Here is a 27,179-nt window from a genome sequence, read left to right on the forward strand (position 1 = left end):
TGATATCTTAAGAAAACAAATTTGATTTATTTATTCTTGTAAACAAAAACATGTTTCTCCAATAATACGTCTCAAGCTATTAGGTGGGTTGGGGGGAGGGGAGAACTAAAATTCGCTATAAAAATGGCTAACTCAGCAGCAATTCTCAGATTTCTCTCCAACTCTCAGACGGTGGATTTCTATGGAACAACTTGAGCAGCAATTTTATCAGCATCTAAGTGTGATGAAAGTCGCCCCGCCTGCAGCAAGGCGAGGCAGGGAGAGAGAGAGAAAGAGGAGGAAGAAGATTACACTTGTATATGACAGCGCTTCCTGTTCGTGACACCAACTGGTTTGTCCTCCCCCACACCGTCCTCCAGGGCTGATATGAGGCTGTGATTGTGGAAATGGTGAGGGGGGGGAGGGGCGAATAGAGTCTCTCTTCCATCCAAGATGTTCAATCGTCTCTTTATTTGCCCTCTTCTGGTTTGATGGCCTGCGGTTTAATGGGGCCAGTTCGGATGGGCTTGGCCGTGGAGACGGGGGGTTTGTCTGCGTCTGGTCGTTCGCCGCCGGCCTGGTGGTTTGAGGCCGCCGGGTCGAGCGGAGCTTTTCCTCCCTGGTCGAGCCGAGGCTTGCTGACCGGAGGCGCCTTCAGTTGCTGCTGATCTGAGAAGAACTTATGAGTGGACTGAAGAACCTCAGCTCGCTGCTTTGCCTTTAGAGGAAACGAGGAAATGCATCAACTAATTGGGACAGAGCGACGCTTCATTAAAAAAAAAATAAAATCACCAGCAGTGCCTCACCTTGAGGTCCTGCTCGGCCTTCAGAGCCGCCTGTGTGCCTCTGGGTGGAAGGGAAGAACCGGGAGGCCCTCGGGGAGGGTGCTGACTGTGCTGCGGGTGCTGAGGTCGCGGGTGAGGCATGAGGCCCCCGCTCAGGTTGGGTGAAATGGGGGGACCCATGGGAGAGCGCTGAATGCCTCCACCGAAGGAGTTCGCGTGAGGAGGGCGAACCAGAGGAGACACGATGCTGGGCTGAGACAGAATCTAAAAAAGAAAAAAAAAAAAAAAACTGATATTAATGATTCAGGTGGTGAAGAGCACTGCCAGTCAGCTGGCTGAAAGAAAGCAATCAGATATTTCCTTTGTTTGCAAGAAATACAAGTTTGGCTTTTTTTTTTTTTTTGCAAAAACTCAAGGAATTATGGGACTAAATCTAAATGATCAAATTATGTTATGAATGTAAAGGTTGCAGGTTATCAGGCTCTGCTGGACCAGATGGTAAAACTAAATACCGTGCTCATGTTAGCTTGTTTTACTTGCTACGCTACAAAGAGCAGATAATATTCTGCACAATCAATTTAATTTAGAATCATAATTATGCAGGTGTTTATTTTTGATTTCTATTTTGACAATACCAGACTGCAATCCACCTCTGAAGATAAAAAGTCAATTTAATGGTTATTAACTGTTTGTACTACACACCAAATGTATCATGAGATGCTAAAGCCCTCAGAAATATGGTGGGGAAATATACCAGTCAATCATAACCCTTGAGTATCATTTCCATTTCTTTTTTTTTTTAACTAGCCCACAAATAAAAAACACATAAATATGCTGATCCATATTATTTAATACATTACCTGTGGGTTGAACTGGCCAGGGAAATGCTGAGTCATTCTCATGCCTGCAGAGCTGGGTGAGAACTGCTTCTGGTAGAGCATGCTGTTCATCTTACTGGACTGGCTACTGGGAGAAGTGGAGCTGGCCCTGCAGCGAGCAGACAGGAAACCATTACAGTGACACAAAGAGCAAAACAAAGGCAGAGGAAAGGCTTTCACTGGTCTAGTGTGAGGGCTCTGTTGCTCAGGAACTGAGTTTATTTTTATTCTCTTTACATGTAAAAGACATTACAATTCAAATAAAAAACCTGCTTCCTCCAATCTTTAAAACAAACCATCTAAAATGATGAAGAAAAAACTGCATCACGTGAGGCCTCTAGCTACTTCAGGTCAGTGTTTTTGGCAGATCAGGCCATCACTTAAACACAATTCATAATGGACATTTATTTTGAAAGGGAACTCATGAAAAGAGTCCAAGGGAGGTGCTATCCTCCAGATCCACAGGAAAATGATGATTACCTGTAAGGACTGGAGGTGGGTGTGGTGCTCCGGCCACTGACCGGAGGAGTTCCTGGCTTCACGTCCATCCCGCTGCCGAAGAGTTTGAGATCCATGTCCAGCTGCACAAAGAAAAAAAAAAACAAAAAAAAAAAACAGAAACTCATTAACCTGATGCCCAAACTTGGGCACTTGCAGGTTTCACTGATAAATTTAAACTTGGGAGATTAAACAAACAAAACAAAAAAAAAGCTAGCAGGGCTGTCTTAGCAGCTAGTTAGCAGTAGCTGCTATTGTATTGAGTCACAGAACACACTGAAGAGATCTACCACAGTGAAGTCCTGCAAGAAAACAAAACAACATGGAATAAAGAGATTACATAGTTCTTCTACCCCTGCATTTAAGACCAGTGATTAATGTATTTAAGTACAATTTATTGTTTTAAAGACTGTTTAATGGTGTGCAGACACTGCAGGGTGAGACCCATACAAAGCACAGCACCTTGCTGGTCGGCGGCTGCATCATGTTATGGTTGGGACCCATGATGCCTCGGTAGGGCTGAGAAACGGGGGGCTGCCGGTTGATGTTGGGAGGCTGGGCTTGGGGAGGAGTAGGGGGCAGAGCCAGCAGGGGCTGACCTCCCCCCGACCCAAAGTTAGGCAGAGACAACTGTGAGCCTGGCAGAGGGACGGTCACCTGCAGAACAGAGAGAAATTAACGACCTGAAAAGAAACGTAGCAGCTTATCTGACAAACAGTTCAGTTTATAGCTGCATTACCTGCTGCATTGCAGAGCTGGGAGACTGCGTGTTGCTGTAGTAGCTACTCTGACCGTGCTGCTGCACCTGCCCCGAGTACATGTTCGAATGTTGATTCATGCTCTGTCGAGCCTGAGCAGAAAGCAACGCTTTAGGTGGAGGAACGTGACGACGTGCAGCAGCAGCTTTGCGACACAGTAAGGCGAGGTTTACCTGCAGCAGGTGGGTGTCGATGAGCTGGGAGCCTCCCATCCCTGAGGCCTGATTGAGCTGCGGCTCAAACAGAATGGGAATGTGCTGGGTGGAGGAGTGCTGCTGGTAGGCCAGACTGGACTGAGGCTTGCCCAGTTCGGGAGCTTGCACTCCGGGGTAGCTGTGCAGGGACGGGCCGGAGACCATCATAGACGGCTGAGACAGGCTGCCCTGCATGAACGCCTGCTGTGACCTGGGAGAGGACGGAGCGGAGGGATCAGAGGACAGAGACGATCAAGTCTGGAGGAGCCTGAACTCGAGAGGAGTGGGTTTTTACCTGTAGGGCTGAAGCGAAGAGCTGAACAGGTCCTGTGGCTGGGAAACCGGTGGACCGGTGCCGAGTCCGAGCTGAGCCTGGTGGGTGTGTTGGTGCTGAGGCTGGCCTTGCAGGGGAGCGTAGATGGGAATGGGAATCTGCTGCACTGCTGTTGGCTACGGAAGCAACATGTTTACATTCAGTTATTTTAGTTAAAGATAATCGATTGTTCTGGATGGGGAAAAAAAGGGCACATTCTGCAGATGTTTTGTTTAACCACTCGAGCCTTTTTATACAATATTAGAAACATAATAAAAAGATGCAAATAATTCAGTTCCTTTTTTAAAGAAAATTAATATTTTAGTGTCTGAAATGCAATACTACAGTATAAGCTTAATTATCTTTAGCAAAGGATGCATCTGCAGTAAAAAAAACTAATTCCAACATGTGAAAACCTCGACCATTTCTGCTTGATTTACCAATATAATCTAATCTGCTCAACCACTTGAGAAAAAAATTGGTTATTTTTTGATGAACCAATTAATAAATGGATTGCACAAGGTGCTTAATATGAGATAACTTGAGAACATATTTACAGACAAGGTTAGATTTTTATTTTTATCTTAAATGGAAAATGTATACATTTGTTGGGCAGTTTTGTCTGTATGCTCCAGTTAATGATTATTAAATTAGTTGATTATTTTAACAACTGATTCAGCACACTTAATCATTTCGGCATTGTAACTGTGAAGTGATAAAAGTCCCACCTGCGAGAGGCCAGGCTGAAAGCCCTGCTGCTGAGCCAGCGAAGGCCCCGCCAGACGGGGGTGCGGGTTACTGAAGAGGTGGCTAGTGTCCATGTAGAAGGCTGGAATCTGAGCTGCAGAACCTGAACAGGCAATCACCTGGTCACTAGAAGCACCCAATATGCAGCAAACTGCATTCAAGAAGCTGTAGTTTCTCACCTGCTGCAGCCTGGGAGACGTACACCTGCGGCGTCTGCTGCTGCTGGGGCAGGAGCGGGGGCACGCAGCCGAGCTGGGAGAAACTGCTGCTACTGCTGCTGCTGGTGGAGGAGGACAGGCTCCCGCCCTGCAGCTGCTGCGGCTTCACCTTGCAGATGTTAGGGGGGTCGGAGGCTGAGGTGGTCTTCGTGCTGAGAGATGAGGTGGTGTAGGTACCAGAGCCCGCTGTTTGGAAAAGAGGCAGCATACATAATTTTATTTATTTATTTATTTTTTTACAGGTAGGGAAAAGCTTTTTTTTTTTGTGGACATCTTCAGAATGAAAGCTCAGCCTATTTTACAAAGCAGCTCAAGTTCAGTCGTTCAGATGGAGAACGTCTGCAACCTGCAGCTCTGGAGCCACAAGCGGCTCTTTGGATCTTCCACAACAGCTTTTAGTAACTGGATAAAAACTAAAAGGAACCAGTTAAAGTATTTAAATACATATGCAATAATGCAGCTATTTAACAGCTTATTTTTTTTCCTGCAATATGTGCATTGAATTATCACAAGGAATGACACCAAAAGTACCAGTTATATGTTTAAGGATGGGCTTTCCTTGTCATTAGGTTGGAATCTATGATTAAAAACAAAGATATCCTCCTATTTTTTATTTATTTTAAATCCTAAAAATAGAAATAAAACCGTTTCTTTTTTTAAACATGACAAGAAATTTACTAAAGCAGATATTTGTCTAAAAATTCACATATGGCGTTTGAAGCTCTGAGTTTTATTTTGCAAACCGCAGAACAAAATTGATGTTTAGGCTTTAAAGGTTACAGATCTTCTGGCTCAGACTCATTTTCACATAATAGATTTAGGGATCTAGGGCTTTGACTAGACTGTTCTCCTAACAAGTGTACAGGCCTTCTTTAGTTCTAGCTGTACGTTTAGGGTTTTCCAGCTAATTTCCCTGTGTTTAGCTCTGACGAGGTTCTCCATCTGAATCCACTAACCAGGCACTGCACGCCCTAAAGTGAGGGACTCGTTACCTGACAGTGAGGTGCTGGGGGTAACAGAAGCCACGGGGATCTGGGGCATGGAGGCCGAGGAGAAAGACGAGTACGAGGAAGCGCAGGAAGTGATGGGCGAGGAAGAGGAGGTGACTGGGGAGCTTTTCTCCAAACTTGGGGAGTTTTCCCAAGCTTTCCGAGCCGACTCCATCTGAGGAGGGGCAGCAAAATGAGTCCTCTGTGACATTTCATTAGAGAGCCGATCGTTTCCTGGTCGAGGCCAAAACGATTGCCTTACCTTTAGTGTTAGGTCAACAGTAGCAGGAGAAACTGTGCTGAGGCTGGAGCTCTGCTGTAGGGTCTCTCTGCGTGGAAGGGGCAGTGAGTGGGGGAGAGCAACCTGGGAAACAAATTGCAGTCAATACACTACCTGAAATATTTATACTTTTTTTTTTTGAGAAAATGTGTGAAGGAAAAAGGATTTGTACCCACATTAGCCACTAAGCTCTCCTCCATTTTGTTGCCTCCTGTGGGAACGCTGTCAGCCAGAGAAGAAGAGGGGGCGGTGTAGTCGGTGACAGACTCCTGGGAGAACAAAAAGTGAAACAAGATTCAATAACTTAAGGAAGTTTTCACACCTGATAATCTGGTGGACTTGGTTTAACCGTGGACCAAAGCTGCAACATTGTTACATTTTCAACCGGTGTGGTTCGCTTTCATACTGCACTGGGTCAAACGATGTAAACTAATTGAAAGACCTGTTCACCCCCCTCGCCTGTGTTGCACCAACAGCTACTGAAGGAAATCACAAAAACCTCTGAAGACGACATGAGAACAACTTTCTTCTTTGCCAAATGTAAACAAACATGAAGTAGCATCAGTTTTTAGCTTTTGTAGGATTTCTCCTTGGTAAACGACCACAAGTCATTTCTCCCACTAGCGCCAGGCTTGTGCGTTTGTTTTGGTTGCATTTAACCAGAATGCCATGTGCTATAGTTCGCTTCCTACTTTTGAAGTAGTCTCCAGTCTGCTTGCATCCACATATGCATTCAAACTGAGACCGAGAGAGTTTGCTTTCACATTCACATCTCCTCAATCAGACCAAACTTTCCGGACAAAAGAACTAGAGTTTGATTAAAGCAGACTAAACGGGGCTGGTGTGAATGCACCCTAAATGTATTTATTATTTTAGGTGAACAGAGGCTCTACTTACCTTAGAGTTGCTAGTGTACTCTGCTGAGGGGACTGTGATCATCCCCTCAATGTCCCCTCCCAGTTCTGGCACTGTGGTGTCACTGGTGGGAGGACTGGAGTCCGTGGCTCTACTGACCCCTCCTCCAGTCACTCCTCCCTCCATCCCTTCGGCCTCGGCTCCACGTGCGTCTTTGGCCTTACGGTTCTTCAGAGAGCGCTCTTTACCGATTGGACCCGGCTTGTACTCCTTGGGTTCTACTGGCTCCATCTCGGGCAGCTTAACCAAGACAGGTCAGATGTTAAGGGAGGGGCCAGATGACCGATATGAATCCACATTATTCACCTGGAAATTGAGGGTTACCTTTTGGGTTTTGATTGGACCGGTTCGAGTTTGTTTCTGTCTTTGTTCTTTGGGAGCAGGCAGTTTGCTTTCGGAGACCGTCTCCAACAGCGCCGGTCCTCCGTCGCTGTCGGTGCTTCCTGCAGACGACGGGGCGCCAAACTGAATACTGTCTATGCCCAACTCCACGCTGCCGTCAGCACCAGGCTTCCCACCCTGCAGGGAGACAGAGAGACACGTTAATGAGGAATATCAGGTGGAAGAACCAGTCAGAACAAACCAACTTATTTATTCAACCTACCTCAGACGACACGGTGCCTGTGAAGGAGGTTAGAGGTTTGTTCCAAGCGCTCACAGAGGGCGGCTGTGGGGGGCTAATGGGGCCCACTGGAATAAACAAAGCAACATTTCACACATGCTAAGTTGATAAATCCTATCAGCAGAAAAGTAAAACCTTCACAGTTAAGAGATGCAAACAATTAATCGAGTTATGATTGTCATTTAATAGTTAATATTTACACCTGACAAGTTTAAGTTTCACAGAGCTCATTGAGCCGAGATGCAAAATGGAGAAGCGTCAACTTCTCATGTGCTACGAACGCGAGGATGTGGTGAAATAAAAGCAAAACGCAAAAAAATTGAGTTGATCAATAAGACAAATCAACTTCAGATAAACTCACTAATCGATAACTTTCATCCAACACTTACATTTCTTGACATCAGTAAGGACAGTGGAGCCTGCCACCTTGTTCTCCCACAGTTCTGTACCGAGAGCACTGTGCGGCTGTGCAGGCGCAGGGGGGAGGCTCTTTGAGGCGAACTCCACGGTCGCCATGGAAATGGAGGGCAGAGGAGCTGGGGGTCCGTCCATAGTTTGAGAAGCAGCCGGTTGTGAGGGAGCGTGGTGGGGATGCTGTGCAGCAGAAGCAGCCAATGGCTGCTGCTGGGCAGAGGCCGCTGAGGCTGCAGGAGGCTGAGGCTGCGCCGCTTGTTGCTGTGACGGCTGCTGAGGATGCTGCTGCTGGGACGACTGCTTTTTGGCAAATCTTGGTGGCAGCTTTCCTCCGCTTCCTCTGCTCTTCTCGCCTGAGCCTTTCTTACCCCAGTTCTGAAGGAGAAGCAGCAACTTTACTTTCAGGCTTGATGACAATATCAAGGTTTCTACAAATTTCTGCATCTACTTTCCCAGAATGACATTTCTAAAAAGTTTTTACTACTTTTTTTTTTTTTTACAGCATTCTGAAATACATACCTAGCTGGGTTTTATACAGCTACACAATACTCAGACACCTGGATTAACAGTGTTTTAGAGCAGTGATCCCCAACCCTGGTCCTCAGGGACCGCTGTCCTGCATGTTCTGAGAGTCCGAACTCCAGCACAGCTGATTCATATGATTGCATCACCTCCTTTGCATTCTTTCAATTGCTGCAGAAGCCAGTTAATCACCTGTCCATTTAACCCAGGTGTGCAGCAGCAGGGATACACCTAAAACCTGCAGGGCAGTGGAGGACCAGGGTTGGAGACCACTGTTTTAAAGGATCTAAGCCCGAGTTCAGCTGTGATGCATTTAATATCCAAAACACTCACATTTATCAAATCTTGACTGCATTACCCTACACAACAGGTGTCAAACTCCAGTCCTGAAGGGCCGCTGTCCTGCAGTTTTTAGATGTGCCACAGATACAAAACACTGGAATGAAATGGCTTAATTACCTCCTTGTGTAGATCAGTTCTCCAGAGTTCTGCTAATGACCAAATTATTCTATTCAGGTGTGGTGCAGCAGAGGCACAGTTAAAAGTTGCAGGACAGTGGCCCTCCAGGACTTTGACACCCCTACTCTACACTAAATATTGATTCTTTCAGGCAGTTTGTAATCTTTGATTCTTAGTGAGCAAAAAATGTTTGTACTTTTTGGCTATTTCAATAGGACCAATTTTACAAACTACAGTTCATGTTTAAAGCCCAAATTTAAACTTTTAATCGGTGACAGGCCCATGTTTGTCTTTTGCATGGATTACTTCTTTCAGTGGGATTCGTCAGGAAATCCCCTAACCCCCCACTCCCCCCCCCAAAAAAAACCCACACAAATAAACTAAGAAAAGATGACAAAAAGTAAAAAGAAATCCTTTAAGAAAAGTAGAAATTCTGGAAACTTCAATTAAAGTAATGAAATCTAATTTAAATACAGACATTTTAGAAGGTGACATTTCTTAATATTTCAGGAAATCCTTACTTGAGATGTCTGCTCCTCCTTTTTGCGTTTCTCTTCATCCTGCAGCCGTTTCTGCTGCTTGCGGGAAACGACCTCGGTGAAACCATCGTCGTTGGCACTGGACTGTGGATCCTCTGTGGTGGTCACCTCAGGATGGTCATCAATAATCACAACACCTGCAATAAACAGAAATATGCCTTTTAGCCCTTCTGTGTCCATCCATCCAAAGCATGCTTATTTTACTGGTAAACGGAACGAGCCGGTTGAAAAACGGTGTTTACTGACTTGCATAATTGTTGAGGTCGAACTGGGAAAGAGCATTCTCCTTTGGCTTCTTGGCAGTCTGTTTGGCCTCATCCTTGCGTCGGGCAGGCTGCTCTTTGGCAGCCCGCTGAGAGGTCCCTCCAGATGTTGGGGCTGATCCGTCAGAGTTCTGCTGGGCTGGAGGGCTGTTCAGATTAAAAAAGATTCAGAATAAGATAAACCTGTAAATGTTTTGGACAGTAGTAATTTACTTTGGTAGAATGATGATGCACCAAGTATTAGGACTGCTCTCATCTAATTTCTAAAATAAAATAAGCAAAAAAAGTAAATAAGATGTCACTAAATATGATTCAGAGTATTAACAGGTTTAATGTAAAAAGTTCCAAATCTTGGATTATTATTAGATAATTAGATATTATATAAACTCTGGAGATGCAAATATTGCTCTATAATTAGGCCTGTCATGATAAATTTTGCTGGACGATTGTCTAAAAAATTATTGCGATAATCGATTAATATTTTTTCAAGACCGTTTGACACTGATTTAATGGAAATTACGTAATAATGCATGCTATTTCCTGCCATAGATATACACTTTATTTTCAAAAGAATACGTAACACTATAACTGATAAACTAAATAAACAAAACAACCAAAAACAAAAATAAAATGGATTTTCAGTCTCTATGAACAAAAAACGTACTTGAATAAAAACTAAACAAGATAAAGTCAAAATGGAAATAAATACTGCATTCAACCAAAAGAGTGCAGATTATGAAGTCTGTATACTATATTCCTCTTCAGTAATCACTAGATTTAAATAGAAAAGACGGGCACATCCGACTACCTAATGCAGTAGTTCATAATGCACAATTTTTTGCCCCTATTTTCCCTTTACGAAAATCTTAGAAAGTTGGCCAATCTAAGATTGTCGCTGGTGATTTCGTAACCGATCATCGCTCCGATCTAAATCGGGGGTTTTCTCCGACTGGGAGCTCAACGCTGAATGTGACAAGTAGCTAACCAGAAAGCGTGGATTTTCCTCCGTGCTTTCTGAGGGGAAATTACGAGAGGAATCCCAAACAGCTGACACAGTGCAACCTGAAATCCAGCGGACATCTGAGATGATATGTGGAAACAACATTAATATTTATTCAACATTTTGTGCAAAAAATATAAAAAATGACAAGGAGTTGGAGCCAAATTGCTACTGCAGTTGATAAACGCGATAGGTTTGCAGCTGTTCTTTGTTAACGTGACATAGACAGGTTATAATGATTTTCATTCAGTCAGGACTTTGCTGACTCTAGCCACATGCATCACAGGTAGATTCTAGTAAAGCATTGATTAATGCCCGATTTTAAAAATTAGTTAACGACTTGTAGCCATTATTTAGTGCCCAAGTGGCTGGACACCACACGGCACAACAAACTCGATCGAACCGTTATACCTAGGATTTCTGTCGGCTAAGGTGTCTCAGGTTTTGAAAATGGGCCGACAGTCGGCTGACAACTCGTGTAGTTGGACATTACACTAAGGAAACGAGGAAGGGAGGGTCAGTGGAGAGTGGAGGGGTCAGTTGAGCCTTTTTTCATTCAGTGTCATCAATAAAGAAAAAAAGGCAGGAAGAGACAATAAAGTCGATAATTAAAATGAGGTTGATAGGTTTAATTTATCGTGCGATTAATTGATTTATCGTTTATCGCGACAGGCCTCTCTTTTTTTTTTCTTTTTATAAGAAAATACTCCAATCAAATTCTCCCTCCCACAGATGTTTGGGTTTGGTCTGCGGTAGTCAGCGCTGATCTCAATCATGTAGCCCAATTTCACAAAGGTTTATTGTTTGCATATATCAGTCTGTGGCACACCGTTTCATCGAGTCAATTTCTTTGTGCAAATGCTAATGGAAGAACACAGACGACAGCAAACAGAGGCCCCTTGTTTGAGACTCACCCTTTGCGGCCAGCCTTGCCACCGCCTCTCCTCTCCCCCTTGCCTCCTGCGTAACTCCGGCCGGGTTTGGCGCCGCTGTTGCCTCTGCGATTCTGCCTCTCCGTAGGCCTCTGACTTGAGAAGCTCCTCTTGGCTGCCTGGGACCCCTCTCGCTTCGGAGTCACACCTCCGTCCGGCGGACTCTTATTGGGCGTCAGTGTGCCCTGAGAGGGAGCGGGTGCTGGGGCCGTGGCGGTGGTTGCCTCGTTGGCAGCCTCCAGCGCTCCTTTCCTCTCTTCCCGTTCTCTCCTTTCATTGAAGTCGCTGCTCTCGGAAGCGGTCTCCCACTCCTCATTGGCTTGATCCGAGGAGTTCTGGTTGGACAGGTCAGGGGACTTGCTGCCCACTGCGGTGATGGTGGGGCTGCTGGCCTCAGGCCGGGAGGCTTCGACAGGAGACGTTTGGTCATGTGCAGATGTGGTGGCTGCCACCTCTGCAGGCACAGTAAGAGGAGTCCCTGGAGCTCTGGACATTGTTGGAGAGAGGGATGCTTGAGCGGGAGCAGAACTTGGGGTGGCTGAAGAGGGCACAGACGCCAATGTCGCAGAAAGACTTGTAGCAGGATCTCCGGTGCCCAACACGCCAGCCTCCCGCTCTTTCAAGCGTCTGAAGCGAGGAGGTTTGTCCTGCCTTGGGGGTCGGGCCGGTCGAGATCGACGAGGCCGCTCTCTGCTGCCCTGAGGAGCCACCTCTCCAAATTTCTTTCCTTCCAACTTCGGGGGTCGACGGTCAGTAGGGGGATTGTTGTATCTTGTTGCAGACTCTGCATCCTCCGGCCTGAACGTCTCCATCGGTTTGGAAGGCCACTGAGAGGAAGAGTCTCTGGGTCCTGGCCTTCTAAGGGGGGCTGAGCGAGGACCGCCACGCTCTCTTGCGCCGCCTCGTCTGCTATATAACCCTCCTCTTCCTCGCCGGGAAGGCTCCCCCTTGGGAAGAAACCCTGGTTTGGGCCGGCCGTCGTCATCCCCTCTCATTCCACCTTTTTCACCGATGTGAGGCGGATCGAAGCTCAACTTGTGGGGTCCTGAACGCCCGTCGCCGGGGAGATCTCTTCTTACCGGACGGCTAGGTTTAGTGCTTGGCTCCCGGTCGGAAGGTCCGGTGTCGCTGGCTGATTCTCTCCCGCCTTCGCTTTCAGAGTCCGTGTCTGAACCGCGCCGCCGCCTACGTTTCGGAATGACTTCAAAGTCCGAGCTCTCGCTACGTGTTTCGCTTTCCTCCCTGTTGCGAAAGGCAGCGGCGCCTCCAGCGGAGGGTAAATCAGAGCGCAAGCGCGGCTCTCGGTAGGGGTACTCCGGCCGGCTACGACCGCGACTCCCTCTGCTGCGCCCGCTGTAAGTTCCTCTGTAGCTCCGTCCTCTGGAGTAGTACTCCCCTCGCCCGCGTCCTTTGAAACTGGAGTCAATGGGCCATTCCCTCTCCTTGTCGGCCTCCTTGTCCCGATCCCGATCCCGATCCCGATCCCTGTCCCGTTCCCTCTCCCTCTCCTCTCTTCTGTAGGCACGCGCAGGAAGATGCGACTCTTTCCGACTGGGTAGTTTTGGTTCTGGATGCTTGTCGTTACTGGGCAGTTTGTCCGCTTTCTCCTCCTGGGAGGATGAGGTAGGAACCCCCGAGGAAGGCTGAGAGTCTCTGGCCCTATGGTGGGACGCCGGGGCTTCGTCTGCCTCTGCGGGTTCCCTCTTTCCATCGCTCTGAGCTCGAGAGCTTTCGGACACCACTGCAGCTGCTGACGGAGCTTTGGCCGACTGATCCTTTTTGGACCGCTCGCTTTTATCCCCTCTGTCTCCTCTCTCGTGACGCTTCTCCCGCTCCTCTCGTTGCTCCCGCTCTTCTTTCATGTCCCTCAGGACGGGCTTTTTAATGGGGCCCGACCTGCGAACAGGTCTCTCTCCTCCCGGTCCGTCTCTGCGACCAGACCCGGATCTCCCGCCCCAACGCAACTCAGCTTTCTGCTTGCTGGGAGCTGGCAGAGGGAGCTTCTCCGGTTTGTGTAATCCATCTGCTGGAGGAGTCGCCCTGTTGCTAGTAAGGGCAGCCTGGGAGTAGAGCTCGCTTTGGGGCTTATCAGCGGCCCGCTCCCCTGCGTCCTGGAGCTCTAGTGATTTTGTTGCTAGCGGTAACCCGTCAAACCTGGGCTCATCCAGCTTAATGGAGTGGCTGGAACCCTGAGAGACACTTCTCTGGAGCATGGCATGACCAAGGGCCTCCACCTCCTCCCCACTAGGCAGGCCTCGCTCATCGGCGTCAAAGGCCAAGCTTACGGGCGCCCTATCTAGAGGCCCCGGCACATCCTCTGGGCCCTGAGTAAACGCAGACAGGGAATCCGAGTCCCGAAAGAAATTATTTTTCATTGAGTCCACCGCACCGTGATCCTGAGCGTAAATAGCTGGCAGACCCTTGTCCAGATCCAAACCAGAGTCCATCCTGAAGAGAAGAAGAGAGTCTGTTTCACCAAGCTTGACCACACTGTCACAATAAACTAACAGCTCTAATGTAAAATGTTTTGCCATACCGTTGCTCCTTGTTATCCTCACGTGCTTTTGGAGGAGTTACAGATGGCAACGGTTCTGACGGAGGGTATGGGTCCGATCCCCATACCATCCGTGAGTCAGAGGGGAAGCCATGGTCTCGAACTGGTCGGGACAGGTGGTCAAATGAATCGGAGCTGGAACTGGAGTTGTCACCTGGTTCTCTGCGGACAATCTGCTTCTGAGGCATTCGCCCTGAAAACGTTGAGAGCAGAGCAAATCTGCTCAGCTGATCTGACAAACATCATTACTCTAAGACAAGGCAGACTGCCTTTTCCTTCGCTCAACGTCTAGCAATTTGTGCACACACCTTTAAAACAGGATTATCAAAATTATGTGAATTTGCTGAATATCTCATTATTGTGGCATTTTGCTATGTAAAAATCATTTTTCAACCACTTTCCCCAAACTTATTTACGCTCACCAGGGTGAATATTTGCAGGGATGTCCATAGGGGGGCGTCCCGACATCATACGGGGGTCCATGTACGGCTGCATCATGAGCCAGCGGGGGTCGAACCCCATGGAGGGCAAGTGCTGGTGGTGGGGGCCCATAGGTTGATACATGGAGCGGTGCTGCTGCTGCTGGGAAGCTGCAACGGTGCTGCCACCTGACGGAGACACAGTACCTCCACTTTGCTGCTGCTGCTGCTGCCATTGTTGCTGCTTCATCTGCTCCTGGGGAGACAACGATTTAACAACACACTGATCCATTTTCATCAGTGACAGACACGTATAAATTTTTGTAAAGAAGATTAGGCTTTCCTTGTAATGATTAGATCACCATAAACAACACAATGTAGGAATCCACTGAATAATGCTGAGTTATGTTAACATATGAATGTGATCCAACAAATCTGACAATTCCTCAATAATTTTAGAAATGTGTAAATAAGAGGGAAAGCTTTGGATGTTTTTTTTTTTTTCCACTTCTGATACCAATGCCGATATCTGAAATTTAGCATCAGCCGGTAAAAAATTGATAAAGAAAAACAGCAAAACTGACTTAAAACGTTGGCTTTTAAATGCACACATATAAATATTGAATTACAAATTTATTTGATATCTCTGGTCCAGAACAGTTCACTTAAATACATCAACAGCTTCACAAGCCTGGTCAAACATGTAAAAATAATCTGCAAGAGATTGTTAGCTGCACCCTTACAATGCAAACATTTTGCTGATTGTTTTTTTTTTCTTTTAAAAAGGTACTGCTACTACTATGGGCGCTCCATTACAGCTTTTTCACTTCCAATACAATACCAACATTGCAGTCTGAATATCGGTCACTGAAGATATTAACCCAATTTAATATTGGCATGAATCATAAATACTTTTATTACTTATTTTGTAGTGTGGATGTTAGAAAACGCTCGCCCAAGTGAGATTACTCAAACAGAAAACGATAGGTATGAGAACAATCGATCCATTAATTATTAACCAATGAGTCTGTGTGAGGGTTGCAAATGCTGCTGGATAGAAATGCTGGGGCGGGGTGCGTCAAGAGATTTTAGGTGCATGGGGAATAATCCGATACAGAAACAAAGCTTTTCAGTGTCAGTGAGGTGATAAATTGAAGGAAATCTTTTATGCAATGCTAAAGTAGTTAAAATGAGATGAAGTTGATTTCAAAATGTCAGCCTTTACCATTTTAAAATAAGATCATGTTTTCTTCAGCAGCTGTTCTCACACCCACAGTTCTTAATATAATCATTGATAACTCACTGCAGGAAAACTAATATATATATATATATATATATATATATATATATATATATGATAATCTTATATTCTAGTATTTAATGACAAAGAGGAATCAGTTACAATTGGCATCTGTGGATGGAAGCTTAAACAAAAACTAATAAATCCACCATCACTTTGTTTCACTCAACCCTCTTGAATTATTAAAGAAGTGAATCATGAAAGTTCCTGTGACCATAAATTTAAAACAGCTTCTCTTCTCCACATCTTGAGCCATCAGCAAATAAAAATGTCATAACTGCATCTTCTTGAAGAAATCAGTGCGGCCGATTGAGACAGTTTTACCTGTTGTCTGAGGAAACGCGGAGGCAGAGACTTTTGAAACTGTTTGGAGTAGCCTGAGATGACAGAGGGACGCATAGCAGCGGCCGCCTCTCCTTCCAACTGTGGAGGAGCGACGGAGACTTCGTCCCCTGCAGGAGGCTCCATGTGAGACAGGGACAGGTGGGGCTCATCCACTGCAAACACATCACAGCCTAAGACCAGGAAAGAATCAGGATATTAAAACATCTGACAGGACTTGGCCTACCTCTGTTGTCCTCCATGTTGAAATAGTCCCGAATGGGCGCTGCGGCCCGATCGGTCTGGTTCTCCGGCACCAAGGGTCCGACCTCAGCCAGAGAGGTCTCTCCGTCGCCTGGAGGGTCCGGGGCTACAGCTACAGGTCTCTGGATGGGGGGACTGGCCTGACGGGCCAGCTCAGGCTCTTCCTCAGCATTTGTTTCCACTCGTTCCATTCGCTCCATCTCAGCTTGAACAACTGGGAGCTCTGGCTGTGGGACTGGGACCGCTGGTACAGGGCTGGACGCAGGGACAGATGCCGACAGGACTTCCTCCCCAGCAGCTCCCGCTTCTTCATTAGTGGTCTGATCGCCAACGGCCGGTTTGCCCTCGTTGGCCTGTCTGTGTTTTTCATTTAGACGCTTTAGTTTCTCAGCGCAAGCAGCGAGCCTCTGTTCCTCCATGCGCCGCTCCTCTTCTTCTCTCCTCCGTCTTGCTCGCTCTACCGCCTCAGAGACTTCGGACTGCTTCTTTCGCTTCTGTCGCCAAGCGTCAGAATCCTCGTCAGCTGCTGGTGCGACGGCCTGCGGCTTGTTCCCCCGTGGAGCGCCACTGCCGACGGATCGAGCGCCGCTCTACGGACAAAAACAAACGAACACAGTGTGAGAAACCATTGAGGAGGAGTGAGCACCTCATGGTGGGTTCATGCAATCCAAACCTGCTTTACCTGGTAGTCCTGTGAAGCAGCTGATTTAATGTACTGCCCCACACTGCCAGGTGAGGGCGCTCTAGGATCACCGCAGTCGGCCCAGGAGGTCTTGGAGCCCCCACGGTCTTCAGGTCCCTCCTTCCAGCCTTCTTGATTGTCCGATGTTCGAGCTCTCATCCACTCCCTTAGAATGTCATTAAAGAAGCAGTCAACTAGACAGTCTTCTCACCAATCTCTGCTCTGAAGCTTCAAATGCAACCACACAATTAACTTTATATTGTGGCTGAAAAGTCTCTGGTAATTATGGAAAATCCTGAGACCCCATTTAGGTTTTTATAGTTTGCAGCAATTTAGTGAAATATGCAGATTTCTAGGGTGATGAACAAAGATCTGAGCTGGTAATTGGTCATCATCTCTTTTCTGTGTGCCAAATCACAGCAGGGTCATTGCTATGGGTAACAAAGCCATGTCAGTGTGGAAGTTCAAAACATGTTTTAAAAGAGTGATATTGTGCATGCTCCAGGCACTTTGTGTCATTTTATAGCACAATCAAGTAATTAAGTGTGCTTCAATTGTTATAAAAATGCTGTAGACATCAAACCTAAAATAAATCTATCTCCTTGAAATTGGGCCTCCGTCTCTTTAAGAGGCTACTTACTGCTCTTTCCAACACTCTGCCTTCCGCAGTTACAGACACTCGGGAGAGTTGGACTCAGTAGTAATTCCTACAATGCGCTCAGCAGACACCCAGTTCCATCAGATGTTTGCCAATTGCTGCTGGCTAGTCTGGAGGAGCTGAGTGTGGGAGTCCGAGCAGAGGTGTGCTCTGTGAGGTGGAAGCTCGGCTTGGAGACCGCAGCTCCAGGGAGGAGCTTTGTGGAAACAGGTGCAGCTTAGTGAGAGCAAACGCTTTGCAGACCTGAATGGTTGTCACGGGAGATTCAAGGATTCCTCAAACATGCATGAGGGAATCAAAGCAACACTCCCTGTGTGTTTTTGATGAGGGAATAACATTATGACAAAGCTAAAAAAAAAAAAACACAATAACCCTCTTTAAATTATATTTTTGGTAAGAAAGGGGTTGTTCTGAAATAACATCTGAACATTTAGGTACATTTTGTTGCATTATTCATGAAGATCTCTAAAACAAGACTTTCACAGACATTCTCTCATGTCAGATGCTGCTCCTCATACTACTCAAGTTTAAAACTGGTCGAATCAAAATCTGGCCATGCTCTCTAAAAAAATAATAATCAAAGAATCGCACATTTACAAACAGATTTGAAAGCCCTCCAGAAAGCTTAGAAAATGGTTAAGATAACTCAAAAATAATTAATTACCAAACAGTGAGTTGTCTCCAGTATTTAGACAGCAAAAAAAAAAAAGCTTTTACTGTAGTTTCAGAGAGGGACTTGTAATTCACTGCATTGTTCTTCTCACAATACAATTTAGCAAAGATTCTCAAGCACATTTCCAGGTTGGAGAAAGATTCAAGTTTCTAGAAGCTTTCCGTTCTTTAAAGCACCTGCTGCTGAAGTTACAGGTAGAAGCAAGCTCAAGAAGTTTAAAACTATAAAACTGAAAAGATGGCTCAAATCCTCACCAGTTTTCTCCTTTTTCTTTAGCAGCTTGGTTTTCCTCGTCGTCGCTGAAGTTCAGTTTCTCGGTGTAGTCGACCTCCATCTGAGCTCCTGAACGGCACACGGGACGCAATCCGTTAAAACTTGAAATGATCTTTAATCTGCCTAAATGTGGTTAATGAGTTGTAAAAACGAGCCAAGCCAGAGCTACTGACCTGCCCAGCCTTCATCAGCGTCGGTGTCCAAATTGTCGAGTTCCTTCAGTTCTGTTGCACTGATGATTGAGGGTCTGTCGGGGTCTTGGAGCCAGGACTGGGGGGGCGCCTGCTGGGGGCGGCCTGAACGAGGACCCCTGAGGATCCAACGGAGGATAAAGCGGAAACAAGCTTATATATTTTGGTTCAAGCAGGAGATTAATTGTGCCATATTAGTGCAACTATTAAAAGTAATTTAAATGATAATGAATAGAAAAAAACTCACTTTCCCCCATCTTGTGGCACAGGGTATCTGAAGTTACCCTGTCCCGGGGCAAACGACATTTGCGGGTAGGCATGGAACATCTACAACAACAAACATTGTCATACAGGGTAAAAACAAACAAAAAGTTACCGATTTTGTTGCCAAATTGAGACTTACATAAGGTGGCATCATGCTCCTGAAAGCCGGGTCAAAGTGGGTTGGCACCCCTGCAGGAGGCTGCTGCCCCCCGTTGAGTTTAGGCTGAGAAGCAGCGGTGGCGACGGCGGCAGGGGGGGGGAACCTCTCTCGGGTTTCCCTTTTCTCCCTTTGAGCATCACCTGCTGCGTTTCGGCCGGGTTCTTCAGCCTCCGCGGGGGGCGTGGAGGTACCGAGGCTCGTGCTGCCCTCCTCCTGAGGCTTGGCGTCCATCTCAGGGGGGCTGGACGCACTGTTCAGATTCCTGCCTCCGCCCTCACGCCAACTGCCAACGTCTGAAATCACAAGGAGGAGGGAGGTGATGGACATTTCCCGTTTGTGAGACAGGGCCACATTAAGCAGACTTTGGAATCATTCAAACGTATATAAATGTGTGGTTTAATTGAAAGCCGTCAAATTCAATTTCATTCCGGGTCACATCAAGATCACGAATGTCCTCAAAGGGCCGGATGTGGCAGAATGCATTGATAAAACTGCGCATCACCGAACTATTAAAATATTAATGAATGGCGTCTCTACATTACATTAGTACTTCTTAAAGTTAAATAATGAACATCTTTGCACATTGATGGAATCTGGCGGTATACAGATAAAAAGTACTTTGCTTTGATAGATAATACATGATCTCTTAAATTTTATCCTGACAGTTGCTATGGAAGTGTCTGAAAGAAAGGAAGGATGGCCAGATTGATGGATCAAAAACAAATAAAAATGTAAACATTGATAAAAGGTCATGAACGGATAACAGACAATGAACTATTTCATGGAAAAATTAACAGACGGGCAAGTAAAGAATGAACGAAACGGACCATATATCTAAGACAATGGAACCGGGAATAAGCCCTGAAAACTCAAAAGCATCCACTTTGGTGTTTCAATCATTTCCCACAAACAACTTCAGCACAAAAGCTGACAACTAGAAACAAGCCTTAGAATTTCGGAGAGATTGTTGAACGTCACATAAGGAATAAAGTCAAACAAAAACGCCAAAGTCATAATAAGACAGCATTACAAATCTCATAAATTGCAGTACAAGCCAAAGTTTGTTTATGCGGAATGGAGGAATGAAAGACTTTTCTTCTGTAAGGTGATTCAAACAAAACTTTAGTGTTTCCATCTGGGCTACAAATACAACATAAACTGAACTTTGAAGACATTCCCTCTAAGGGGGGGTTACTCTCCCCCAACCTTCCCTAAGCTTCCTCTTTAAACCATTTGGTCCAACACAGCCTCGTGTTTATGTGTGTGAGTGTGGCCCTACTTTGTGGTCTGAGGCTTGGGCCTGGTCCATAGGGCTCTTCATCTTGACCATCGCCTTTCTCCGCTTCACCAGCTGCCTGCAGGCTGGGAAACTCTTGGTGAAACTGGGTGCTTACGCGAGGAGATCCTTCAACAACGACAAAAAAAAAAAGCATATCGTTAGAAAATTTTACAGATTATGGAGGTGAATGAAAGCTGTAACCAAAGAAAACAGGACAAATCAGTCATTTTAATTCAGAATTAGCAAAATGTACGTAAACATTTTGAACTTTTTCACACAGCAATCACAGAATTAAGTATGTCTTATTAATATGTCAAACAAAAGGCACACGTTAAAATTTTTAGAGAGAAAACTCTTAATGTCTAAATCTGGAGAGATCTACGACTCAGACGAGAGAACCGCTAGAAGACAATCAGCCATAAACTTTAAAGAAATAAGGCTTAATGAATGAATGGTGACTGAAAAGAAATCCAGTTTAATATTTCCCACAAGTCATGTAGTGGAAACCCAGGAAACTGAGAAGTTTGTCCAGTCACCTGATCTAAAAATGCAACTTTTGGGTTAAATTATTGGGAAACTGAGTAGTGCATATTACCATGCCTCCACGGGGAAACATGGCAGTGGCAGCGTGTGAAGCTCTTATGCAAAAACTTTGCTAACATTAAACCAAAGGTCACATTTGAGATCATTTACCAAATTCGGTCTTAATAAATCTCATCAATGGGGAGAGTTTGTATTGTGTTTAACAGTAACAGATGAAGCTGAAACATAGAAAGTTTTATTTTAAGTAGAGATAAGACTTTGGGAGCAGATGGGAACAATATTTACCATCAAGCTGTGGCTGCTTGTTGTTTGCCCAGGAGCGGCTTCCCCCGGTAGAGAGCTCTTGAGGCTGGAGTGGTGCTGGTTTGTTTTGGGGTGGGGGCGTTTCCTGCTGCCTGTTGAAGATAATGGCATTTTTAAGTTTTTAATTAAATCGCCGACTTTTATTTATTTTTTTCCCCCATTATCAGCTATGTTCCTTTTTTTAGCCGTTTTTTTTTTTAACCAAAGCAAACAGAAGCGTACCTCTCGTCTCCTGCCTCGGCTCTGGACGCCCAGCCGCTGCCGTCTTTGGGGACGATGTTGACGTTGGGGTCGTTTCCCTTGTTCTCCGCCTTCAGGCTGGGCAGGTTAGCTGGGGGGGGCATGCGCCGGCTGACAGCAACTTTGCCCAAACTCTGGAGGCCATGTCTGGCAGCCACTGGAGGGAACATTTCAGACATAAGAAAAGCATCAATATCAGAAGCTTTCACACGGTTTTCAGAAAACGAAAGGTCAACACAGGACTTTCAAAATGAAAAATCACTGATCAGCCAATTGAAGCTCTTTGACCTTAAGTTATACAAAACAGGACATTAAAAAAATAAAAAAAATCCATTACGAAAAAAAACTAGTTTCACAATTTCCTCTTTAGGGTTCGACAACATAAATATCATATATGCTGCGTCCAAAAAGCTGATTGTAATTTCCTGTATAACACTAGTTATACTAGTTATAAGTAGGTAAGTCACGATAGCAAATTTTGCTGGATGCTAAATTGTCCTAGAAATTATTGTGATAAACAATAATATTGTGGTTTTGAGACAATATATTCAACTCGTATAAAGATAATGGCATAATAATGCAAGTTCACCATCTCAGATTTTGTACAGAAATCTTCACACTGGAACAGGAAGACATTTTAAATAAAACACAACAACCCTAATAAAGAAAAAGGCAAAAAAGATTACACACAATCAAATAATTTAAAAAAATTATCATGAAGTCTTTAAACAAAATTGCCCTTCAAAAAAAATGTCAGAATGGAAATCATTGGGCTCATTTTCATTTAGGCGATTAATTGCAACAGGCTTAGTTAAAACCAGCATTGTTTAGTTAAAACAAAGCAAATGACGGCCGACTCTTACCAGCAGTTTTCTGGGTCTCCAGAGATTTGCCTTTGTAGGTGTTGAAAAGGCTAAGGGTTGCATACTTTGTTTTGCCATCCTTTGCCTTGGTGCTCTGCCCTGACTTCTCTGACATTTCGCTGGAAACTCATTGAGTCTGGTCCTTTGGCCTCGCCCCCAGAACCAGCCTCCTGCATGAAGAAGAAGAAGAAAAAAAAACATCTCAAATGGAGCAGAAGATTTTTTTTTTTTACAATATTGAGCTTTGTTGCTGATTTTAAACAGACATTACAAGAGAAGGTGAATTTGACTCAGTTGCAGTTTTATGTTAACAGCAGGAAGGAAACAAAAACACGGTCTTTGAAGGGAATGTTGCAAGGCCCAGAGTCCAGAATGCGGATTTAAAAATGTGGATCGTCTAAGACAAGAGACAAAGCACATTTTGGGACTGCAGTCTTTCCCAAGCAACACAGAGGTCATTTATTATTAACAGTGGATTGGTGAAACAGACCTTGTGACCGTTGTAGCGAGTTGAAGTGTGTGTTATGCTGAAAAGACCCAACAGCTTCGATCAGTCAGGGCTAAATGTTTGAACTCGCTCCTTAACAGGCAGAAGGAACATTTCCCTAAAAAGAACGGTTCACAAAGTTACCGTATTCATAAAAGGCCTATTTAGCTTCGACCAGGCAGCCGACTGCCTGGTCGAGTCTGGGTATCAAATGGTCCAGCAAAATTATAACTGAACTAACCGTATATGGTTTTAGCAGTAGTACGAACAATTGCTGCGTTTCCGTTTTAAAGTAAAATTTCATGTTTTTTTTTAGTGGGAATGATGTGATTTAAAACTAAGATAATTTTACTCTAGCTACAGCCGAGGCGACTTCCTGCTTCGACTCGTCCTCGTCTTTTCTTACGAGGAACTACGGAAGAAAAAGGTCAGAAAAAAAAACAAAAAACCCGTTTACATCTTTTATATCATGTTATGGAACACCTTTTTGAGCAACAGACGATTGATATTATTGCAGATAACGTCTTATCAAACAGAAAAGAAGCAGAGCTTGTGTCCGAGCACCACTACGTTCACACCTCTCTCTTTAATAACGGGAACAGAAATGTCTGCAGAGGAGTTTCTTTTTAAGGAATTTGGCTGGAACAGGAATCGGCGAGCGAGAGGAAAGCAAGAGAAAAAGCAAACAGATGTTACCAGTCAGTAAAATGTCAAAAGCATAAAACTGAATTTGCAGTACATGCAACTGATCTTCTTGTGATCTTTCCAGCAAAACTATTGCTGCTAATATTTCAATCAGTGGAAGTGTGTGATGCAAAATGGGGGGGGGGGGCTAAAATAAAGTTGGAAAAGTGCAAAAAAACAAACAAAAAACTTTTCTTTTTTTTACTATAAACAATGAGTCAAAATTCTCAATCCCAATTAACCCAAATGCTCTAAAAGCAAGACGGAAAAGTAAACGGTTTGATGTGGAAATTTACAACGAGACAAATCACTCATCTCAGGGACAAAATAAAAGGGCAAACGCAGACGTACAAGCTACTGCTAATGACAGAGAGGCACGAAGGTGACAGGATCAAACATTCAGAAAGCAACACCTTCGAAAGGCGTGAATCAGAGTAAATCCCATGAGGAATTCACTAATTTCCTCCCTAATGAAAGGTCAGCACAGGAAGACCGGGACAAAGACGGACCATTAAAGTCCGCAGATCCGTCTCCAAGTGCATTAGGACGGCCTGTCTTGGCTTTTCAGCTGCAACCGTGGTTGCCAGATGTCATCGAGCAACATCTTAATCATGGCCATTTTCTACCGTGCGGACGGACAAACTCCATCCAACAACTCGGCAAACGCAGGAGCGACTGTGCGGCTCGAGATTAAGATTAAAGACCTGTACAAATCAGGCATCCGTTGAGTATCGTGCTCTTTAAAACAATTACTCCTTCGCTGATGCAGAACAACCAAACATCCTGACGATAATGGTTTCCTATACTGCTAATTGAAATCTTGTGTAAAGAAAATGCTCCGGTGACCAGATACAGCAAGGATCAAATCTCCTTTTCAATTAAATACAAGAAGAAGGCATACGCATCTTTGCAATCATCATGATTTTCCAGACCGTACAGTCGTCAAGAGGGATTTGCAATGGAGATGATGTCAAATTACTGTGGTTCAAATCAGGTTGTCCAGTCAAAGAAACTATAGTTTCGTCAGCCTTAAAGAGAAGTGGATATCTTGAAGTTTACAAGTGCAAATACAAGTATTAATTAACGCCTCTTACGTGTAGAAAGTAGAACGTAAAGTCAGACTTCACCCATGTCTGATTCTTGTCAGAAGTCAAAGTATGACTCCTGAACATTCATTTATCAAAAATAAAAAATAAAAAAAATCAACCCTCTTGTCCAACAAGACATCCTTGTTTCCCACATATTTTTCAGAAGACTCCTCACCTTTCTGGTTCGCAAACACTTTTACTTTTATGAAGCTACTGCAACAAACTTTAAATCTGGCACCTGCAAACATCCGCTGTGAACAGGACGAAAGAATTAAAGATGATGACAAATGAAAGAATACCATAAAAGATAAATGGATGTCTGGACAAACCAAAGGTTGGAGCAGAAAGGAAATATGAATGGACAGACTGAATAGATGGAGGACAGACGATTTGAGAGAAGGATGGAGAAGTGAATAGTGGACAGGTTTAAAGATGGACGGATGGACAGACGCGTGGATTGATGGGTGGATCGCTGGACAGATGGAGGAATGGATGGGTCAGATCGATGGCTGGATGTCAGTACAGATGAGCTGAAAGTCTGATGAGTATTCAGATGGATGGATGCAACTTTAGGAAAATGTGAGGCTTAATAATCCTCAACCCATTTTGATTTTCCCCATGCTGATCCAGACCTGGGAAACTACTTCCATACTTTTCCATGAGCCCCGTCATATGTCGGACCAGTCGATGGATAAGCAAAGCTTCAATCGATACCTGAACAGCTTCCTGCTCATTAATTAGTGTTTGTGAATGAGCAAAACCCATAAAATCATTTACTAGTTTCACCAAAAAAAAGCCATTTTGACTTAATTCATAAGTTACTCACAATTCAATCTAAACCAATAATAACCACAGGTTTCGCTGCTTGAACAAAGTACATTTAGCAGCTTTCTTTAGGTTTTCAGACCCACTGCCGCTGATGGGTCAACATCCTTTTCTATGAGTCAAACAACGGGCAGGGTGGGTGGCTCATACCGGCAGGGGGGTACAGGCCTTCTTCCCCCAGAAATACATCAGAAAAGAAGCAAATGCCACCTCTTAAGTCAACAAAAGCTGTACTTAAAAGGTGCTGTAGTGTCCTCGGCAGCTCGACCCGACATGTGGAGTTCTGAACGTGGTGCTGCAACAGAGCAGGCCACAAGCTCGCATCGTTCAGCGTAGTTTCGTTTCCTCACTGGTCGCCATCACCTCCACTCACAGCCCGTCCGTATGCTAACCAGCTAGCGCTGTGCGGTGTGTGTGTGTGTGAGCGAGAGAGAGCAGGGAAGCCACACACTCCAGCGTTAAACGCAGACCCACCTGCCACCGCCGTTGTGTCCCTTGTCCTCTGCAATGTTTCGCGTCCACCACTAAAAATCCGGTTTCGGCCTGGTCGGAGGTGAACGACTGTCTGTCTGGCCGGCGGATTACAAAAGCTGGCTAGCTCTGTTTAGCTCTGGTCGCTAGCTGCCAACAAGCCGCTGTCCACATGCAAAAGGGGGGGGTTGGTTGCTTTGTGCGTGCTCCGACGCTTCTAGCCCCCCGTCTGTCCTCGTGTGCTCGGCCTTTGAAGCGGGAGCCGGCGCGCTGTATTCCCGGTTGTCCCGTGGCTCCGTTATCTCGTGCCAGACCGTTTTTCTGGTTGAGTGAGGCCCCGCTCGCGCCGCGGCCTGTCCCCAAAAAAATCAAAGATGGCAGACGTTTGTTGCCAGATTTATCGTCTGCTATCCCCCTTCAGAGCTTCCAACGGTCTGCGTTGGAGCTCAAACATGTCTAGCTAGCCACGTTTGCTGTCATATCAGGTAAGCTTCCTCTTTGAAGCACTCATTCAAATAAAAATAAAGTCATATTCAAACAAATTCATTTATTGTCACTTCATTGTGAAGCAAAAATAGTATTTTTCCGGGATTATGTGTGTAGAAAGCACATCACACAGAGTTTAAAATATCAGCAAAAAATATATTGTATTGGTTTTGAAGGTCTGTCCCAACAATCCCTCTCCTACTCCAAGACATTGTCCCAAAGCATGATAAATCCCATTATGATTTTTGATTCAATACCTAGAACACCAAGAAGAAAACACCCATCTAAAACTTTATGAAGGTGCCTATCAGAGCTCTGTGCTTGAAGGAATTTAATGTTATCAACTTCAAGTGTATGGTTGCTGTTGCTCAGAGATGTGTGCTGAGGTTCATTAAAATGTATACAGAAAATGTATTAAAGGTAATTAATTAAAACGTAAAAATAATACTTGATTTAAAAACAGCAAGTGTAAACTCTGTATAACCTTATGAATAAATGTAGCAACTGATGAAGCAGAATGATAATTACTGTAAGGTTAAAATGGTAGACTGGGGCACACATTGTTTTCAGTTCTTTTTGTGTTTCTTTATATATATTTTTTTTTACAACATAAAGACCTTGTTGGCTATTTTCTGTTTGACATCAAAACATAAGAAAAAAATTTGTCAGACTTTCACTTGCTTAACTCTGGAAGAGGCAAATATTGCAACAATTTCAACAGTTTGGTTTTAAAATGTTTTATTTATATATATATTTTTTTCCCCCTTTGGCTATCCAAAAAACAATCAGTGTGTCAAATGATATCTGAACAATTTGCAAGATCATTAAGATTAATTTGATTACAAA

At 44.8% G+C, this 27,179-nt stretch overlaps 1 protein-coding gene across 3 annotated transcripts; it reads right to left on the reverse strand.

Annotated features, from left to right (window-relative positions):
* Nucleotides 1–26,228, reverse strand: prrc2c (proline-rich coiled-coil 2C). 3 transcript variants are annotated; one of them, XM_008407351.2, is made up of 34 exons: nucleotides 25,851–26,228; nucleotides 22,293–22,462; nucleotides 21,412–21,586; nucleotides 21,172–21,281; nucleotides 20,344–20,469; nucleotides 19,044–19,357; nucleotides 18,888–18,967; nucleotides 18,623–18,759; nucleotides 18,431–18,518; nucleotides 16,846–17,011; nucleotides 16,147–16,753; nucleotides 15,903–16,075; nucleotides 14,282–14,534; nucleotides 13,842–14,052; nucleotides 11,288–13,753; nucleotides 9,357–9,520; nucleotides 9,093–9,247; nucleotides 7,566–7,965; nucleotides 7,159–7,244; nucleotides 6,879–7,073; nucleotides 6,537–6,794; nucleotides 5,816–5,908; nucleotides 5,622–5,723; nucleotides 5,363–5,534; nucleotides 4,332–4,559; nucleotides 4,134–4,255; nucleotides 3,388–3,542; nucleotides 3,072–3,303; nucleotides 2,880–2,990; nucleotides 2,603–2,797; nucleotides 2,123–2,223; nucleotides 1,625–1,751; nucleotides 786–1,028; nucleotides 1–697 (listed from the first exon to the last, which is right to left on the reverse strand). In XM_008407351.2, the coding sequence occupies exons 2-34, from the start codon at nucleotides 22,405–22,407 to the stop codon at nucleotides 449–451; spliced, it is 8,409 nt and encodes a 2,802-aa protein (XP_008405573.1). In that variant the 5' UTR covers nucleotides 22,408–22,462; nucleotides 25,851–26,228; the 3' UTR covers nucleotides 1–448. The 3 variants fall into 3 exon arrangements, with proteins under 3 accessions (XP_008405573.1, XP_017159941.1, XP_008405572.1); XM_017304452.1 differs by having other exon boundaries at nucleotides 4,332–4,556; nucleotides 18,623–18,768; XM_008407350.2 differs by having other exon boundaries at nucleotides 18,623–18,768.
* Between the last annotated feature and the right edge of the window lie 951 nt (nucleotides 26,229–27,179).

This window comes from Poecilia reticulata, linkage group LG4 (assembly GCF_000633615.1).
Source record: "Poecilia reticulata strain Guanapo linkage group LG4, Guppy_female_1.0+MT, whole genome shotgun sequence".
NCBI classification, from domain to species: Eukaryota; Metazoa; Chordata; class Actinopteri; order Cyprinodontiformes; family Poeciliidae; genus Poecilia; species Poecilia reticulata.

Coding starts and splice junctions, on each gene's coding strand:
- prrc2c (XM_008407350.2), bottom strand. CDS start 22,407: ATGTCAGAGAAGTCAGGGCAGAGCACCAAGGCAAAGGATGGCAAAACA. Junction 21,282..21,411: donor GCCGAGGCAGGAGACGAGAG/GTACGCTTCTGT, acceptor TATCTTCAACAG/GCAGCAGGAAACGCCCCCAC. Junction 14,535..15,902: donor CGCGTTTCCTCAGACAACAG/GTAAAACTGTCT, acceptor TTGTCTCCCCAG/GAGCAGATGAAGCAGCAACA.